This window comes from Henckelia pumila, chromosome 4 (genome assembly GCF_033568475.1).
Source record: "Henckelia pumila isolate YLH828 chromosome 4, ASM3356847v2, whole genome shotgun sequence".
NCBI lineage: Eukaryota > Viridiplantae > Streptophyta > Magnoliopsida > Lamiales > Gesneriaceae > Henckelia > Henckelia pumila.
In genome coordinates this window covers 122,137,138-122,142,993 of record NC_133123.1, presented here as the reverse complement: position 1 = coordinate 122,142,993, position 5,856 = coordinate 122,137,138, and the positions used below count along the sequence as shown (strand labels likewise).

The 5,856-nt window shown below is 40.6% G+C and overlaps 1 protein-coding gene across 1 annotated transcript; it reads right to left on the bottom strand.

Moving 5' to 3' along the window:
* Window positions 1-457: 457 nt before the first annotated feature.
* On the bottom strand, window positions 458-2,112 carry LOC140894459 (uncharacterized). The gene is made up of 5 exons (XM_073302965.1): window positions 2,007-2,112; window positions 1,855-1,924; window positions 1,678-1,785; window positions 1,479-1,565; window positions 458-647 (listed from the first exon to the last, which is right to left on the bottom strand). Exons 1-4 carry the CDS (start codon window positions 2,072-2,074, stop codon window positions 1,479-1,481), a joined length of 333 nt encoding a protein of 110 aa, XP_073159066.1. The 5' UTR covers window positions 2,075-2,112; the 3' UTR covers window positions 458-647.
* Between the last annotated feature and the right edge of the window lie 3,744 nt (window positions 2,113-5,856).

Here is a 5,856-nt window from a genome sequence, read left to right as displayed (position 1 = left end):
GTAGTAGGCCCCATTGAACTGTTGTTAAAAGCAATGTTGTTGAAAGGGCCGCTCATAGACAACAGTTAAAAACTGTTGTCGTTTGATATACGACAACAGTTGTGCAACGGTTTGTCACTGTTGTGGTTTTCTATATTTGACAACAGTTTAACAACATTTTTTAACCGTTGTCTTTGGGTTCAATAAACAACAGTTTGACAACAAATAAAAACCGTTGTTATTACTTGAGATTGACAACACTTTGGCAACTTGAAATAACCGTCGTCTTTTAGGCAAAAATATTGTATTTTTTGAATAATAATGGAATTATACATACTTTTGATTTATATTTAATACTTAAATTATTTTATAATTAACAAACAAAACTTTGAAGTAATTAAACCAGTTTATATAAAATAAAACCAAACATCACCAAAATAGCATTAATTAAGAAAATACTTACAATAGACGATTTATCAAAAGATTCACAATCTACCAATAACTAAACGAAACATAAAATATGCCAAAAAGTTTTGAACCAAGTTTACAAAACGAAAAAACACCCCAAAAAATAGATAATATATCGTGCATATCAAACCCAAAATATCTTGCTTTGTTGATAAACTTTCTCCACTTGTGCATCTTCTAAGATATGATTCCATGCATTCCTGTAGAGAAGAATAAATAAAGTTAATGAAGTCACAATAGTCCCAAAACATCTCAAAAAAAATCTCCAAACAACTCCACAAAATACCAAGTCTGCAATGAGTTGAATAAATATTTGCAAGAAAATTTGATAAGGAACAGGATATTCTCAAGAAAGAGACAAACATTCTCCACAAAAGAAACAGCCCTCAACACTTCCCAAAACCGCTCCAAAAAGACCCAGAACAGCCTCCCAACAGCCCCAAAATAGACTCCAAACACCTTCCAAAAGCAGTTCAAAACAAGCCAATCACCTCTCAAAGCCACTCCAAACAAGCTTTAAAACCAACCCAAAACAGCCTCCAAAATAGACACAAACAACCACCAATACAACCCAAAGTATACTCCAAAATAACCTCCAAAAAGCCCTAGAACAGCCTCCCAACAGCCCCAAAATAGACTCCAAACACCCTCCAAAATCAATCCAAAACAGCCCCATCACCTCTCAAAGCCACTCCAAACAAGCTTTAAAACCAACTCAAAACAGCCTCCAAAATAGACACAAACAACCACCAATACAACCCAAAGTATACTCCAAAATAACCTCCAAACAGCCCCAGAACAACCTCCAAACATCCCCAAAATAAAATCCAAACACCCTCCAAAATCAATCCAAAACAGCCCCATCACCTCTCAAAGCCACTCCAAACAAGCTTTAAAACCAACCCAAAACAGCCTCCAAAACAGCCACAAAATAACCACCAATACAACCCAAAGTAGAATCCAAACACATTCTCAAAATTCAGCTCAAAACAGCCCTATTCAAACCCAATATGACAAAATCATGTACATACCTATTCATAGATATCATCTTGTATGCATTCGGCTACCTCAGAGCGCACTTCATCAATTTCGTCTTGAGAGTACTCTGCTTTTGTGAACTGTGAACACAAACAAAAATGTATATGAGCTTGAAAACAAAACTAAAATAATTTAAAAATTGATAAGTAGATAACTTCCAAATATTTGAGATATTGACAAAGATGATATTACAATCGATCGTAGTGCATCTCCCTCGATAGTTTCAACTTTTTCAGTAATTTGCCTCATATATCTCATCACATAATAACCGCATTGCTTCATATCTGGTTGTCTAGGAGCCTGTAAAAATGTTAAAATTTTAATGGCTAGTATACACAATATTTTAGATTGAAATAGAAGTACACATACGTTGATTACTTCCCATTGGACATGCTTTCTTCCTTTCTTTCCTTTGTTTGAATTGAACAATTTTAATGCCCTTCATATATACATAAAAAATATATGATTTATGAGTTTCTGTAATAAAATAAATTAATAATTAAAATTAATTATGAACTCACATTTCCACGACATATTTCCATTCCTCATCGCGAATTCGGTGACTTGCAGAATCCAACAGGTAAACCATTTCTTTGCGAGGTTCAATGACAGTGAGATTCCAATGGAAACTACACAAACACAAGATCATAATTACACACAAACATGAAATCGATCATTTTGATTATCTAAGAAAATAAATTGAAAATGATACTATGGATGTTAGTTACCCTCTGCTACTTGGCACCAAAACCAATTGATTAACTAATGCACCGATCATTTGGTCTGATAAAAAGCTTGCCCTCTGGTTCAAACGTTCAGTTTTACCTATTTTGTCATTTGTGGTTCTTTGAAAATTCGGGATGTTGTGTGGATTTACAAATTCGAGAAAGTACGCCTATGTAACTTTGCATCTCAATAGCAGCATCTCCCACCGGTTGTCCAAGTTTATTGAATCTTACCTGTTTCCGAATGCCCTGAACCCTTTGCCTAGCAAGTTTGTCTAGATGTGTACGACCTCTAGATGTTCTTGTTGTTTCGGTGTCTGCTGATTCTAGCATTGTCATACCCTCGACGCTCTTGTTAGTGGACGTACATGCAACTTTTTCCTTGCCCTTCCCAATCACTGCTGGAGGCTACCCAATTCTCTTGCTCCACGCTTCAATAGTCTCCTCATTGGACCTGATTTTGAGCTTCCCAAAGGATGTCATTGAGTATAGATGTAATCTAGTAATTTAAAAAGTAAAAAATAATATCAATATTGTAAGAAACACCATAATAAAGTCACTTTTGAATTAAAATCAGCATACACAAAGATACATAAAATTAGAAATAGTCTTCAAAATAATGTTTAGAATGAAGATGCATTTCAATATTGTCTACAAATATATCTTCTACATCAAAATAATATCTTCCTTTATGAATTGTTAATCCATGTGCCATCACAATCTTCACGAAGGCATGGGGGCTCATTGTCATCTTCATCGTCGACATCCATTGATGGTAAGCCTCTTGTAGTGACCCTTACCCGGATCACCTACTAAACAGAACTTATGCATGCAATTAACTTAATAAAACAGATATCAGAATAAAACTGCGGAAACCAATAACATTATACAATCCCAAGTAAAGGAATCTGTAATTATCCAATAATATACAACCAAATCGAATAGCTGTATAAACCCAAAACAACAGTAATAAAGCCTAGACGAAGCTCCAGCTGGCCAACCACTGACTAGCCCCTCCTGGATCCACCCTCCTCGTCCAATCGCAAACCTGCCCCATGGAATAGGGTGTCCAGAAAATACAGAGTACGAGACGTGAGCATAAAACGCTCAGTGCGAGAGTATGAGTATACATGCATGCAAAGTGAACTCCCTATAGACTCGAGGTCAAGGATCAGATAACAGAGACAGACCGGGCCCTGGTATGTAGCACGCTGTGCCGTCGCTTTAGGAGGTGGCTCCCATACCGAGATAACTGTGGATACGCCGGACCCAAATCGATGGAAGTCCATCCACTAACAGGATAGGGTACAACCCTACTAACAGACATCTCGAAGGAGATACAGCAAGATGCAAATGAATGCAACATAATATCATGGCATATAAATCATGCAGTCACATAATACATGCATACTCAGTCAGGATATCTCGAACAGTACTTCCGTACCTCAAATACCAGGTAGGCACTACCAGCTCTAAGTCCAAGCCTAAAGTCCGCCTACACAGCGAAATGATACTACTATCATTACAGTGCTCTAAAAGCCTTAACTAAGCTATTGCATACTCCTAAATATTTATAGGAAGCAAAAGCTATACCTTCGTCCGTCGTTAGCCCTTTGATGTCGATGCCTCCAGAACTTGGGCACGATTCCGCTACGACTACCGAACGTCTAGACGACTCCCGGTTCAAGCCTAGGAAGGCTAGAACAACTCGAATATGACTAGAAATAGAGAGGAAATCCGGAATTGGCAAGGAGAAATGAAGTCTCGGCCTTCTATTTATAGACAACGATCGGAGCCTCCGATCCTCGATCGGAACGTCCGAACCTCGATCGGAACGTCCGATCCTGTCATCGGAGCTTCCGAAGATCCTGATCTGCCACGTGTCAAAATATCACTTGATGACTCCGGATAGGGGTGATCGGAGCCTCCGGTCCTGATCGGAGCTTCCGATCCAGCCACACGTCATGCCTGACGTAATAACATCGGTGCCTCCGATCGCTCATCGGAGCTTCCGATCCTGTTCGGAGCTTCCGATCGTGCCTTCGGAGCTTCCGATCCGTCCGATACCTAATTCAATTAATTAGCATTAATCCTTTAATTACTCAATTAGGGCACGGGCTACTACATTCTCCCCCACTTAAGATATTTCGTCCTCGAAATCAGATCTTAAGTACCGAATGCAAATACAGAAATCAGAAACATTCTTTATTCAATCAAACGTTTACAGAGTTTGCAACTGAATACAACTTAAAGAATGAAATCAAAACAACTCAGGATGGTCTTTACGCATCCTGTCCTCAAGCTCCCAAGTAGCTTCCTCAGTGCCTCGGCGCTGCCACTGAACTAAAACCAAAGGAATGACTTTGTTCCGTAAAACCTTATCCTTATAATCAAGGATGCGAAGAGGTTTCTCAACATAAGTCAAATCCTTGTCTACCTGAACCTCAGACCGCTGCAGAATATGAGATTCATCCGCCACATACCGTCGCAACAGAGATACGTGGAACACGTCGTGAATACTGGATAGATGCGGTGGCAAAGCTAGTCGATAAGCCAAATCGCCAATGCTCTCCAAGACCTCAAACGGACCGATAAATCTGGGAGACAACTTGCCCTTAAGGCCAAATCTGAGAATCTTGCGGAAAGGTGACACTCTCAGAAACACTTTCTCCCCGACCTCGAACTGCAAAGGCCTACGCTTGATATTAGCATAACTGGACTGACGATCCTGTGCAGTCTTAATCCGTTTCTTGATCTGATCAATAATATCTATCGCCTGCTGGATAAACTCCGGTCCCTCAGCCTGTCTCTCCCCCACTTCTTCCCAGAAGAGTGGAGTACGACAACGTCGCCCATACAACGCCTCAAAAGGTGCCATCCCAATACTAGTGTGATAGCTGTTGTTGTAAGCGAACTCGATCAACGGCAAATGATCCTGCCAGGCTGAACCAAAATCCAAGACGCACGCTCTAAGCATATCCTCTAACGTACGGATAGTGCGCTCTGACTGACCATCAGTCTCTGGATGATAGGCTGTACTCAAACTGAGAGTAGTACCCATCGCACGCTGAACACTCCCCCAGAATCTAGAAGTAAACCTGGGGTCCCGATCGCTGACAATGCTCACAGGCACTCCATGAAGTCGAACGATCTCCTGAATGTATAACCGAGCCATACGATCCACATTGTACTCCCGGCTATAGGCAATGAAATGCGCTGACTTGGTGAGTCGGTCCACCACAACCCAGATAACATCACAGTTCCTCGGGGATACCGGCAAATGGGTCACAAAGTCCATAGTGATAAACTCCCATTTCCATTCAGGAATAGGCAGACTGTGAAGCAATCCTCCAGGTCGTCGGTGCTCTGCCTTGACCTGTTGACACACCAAACATCTGGAAAAAAACTGATAAACACTGCGTTTCATTCCCTTCCACCAGAAACGAGTACGTAGATCCTTGTACATCTTGTTGCTCCCAGGATGAATACTCAACTTAGTGCGATGTGCCTGAGACAAAATCTCCTCTCGCAACTCTTCATCCTGTGGAATCACAAGCCTACCAGACAAACACAGAAAGCCATCTGACTGATAATGAAATCCAGACGAGCTACCCTCGTTAGCTAGACGAGCTAAACGCTGGGTCTT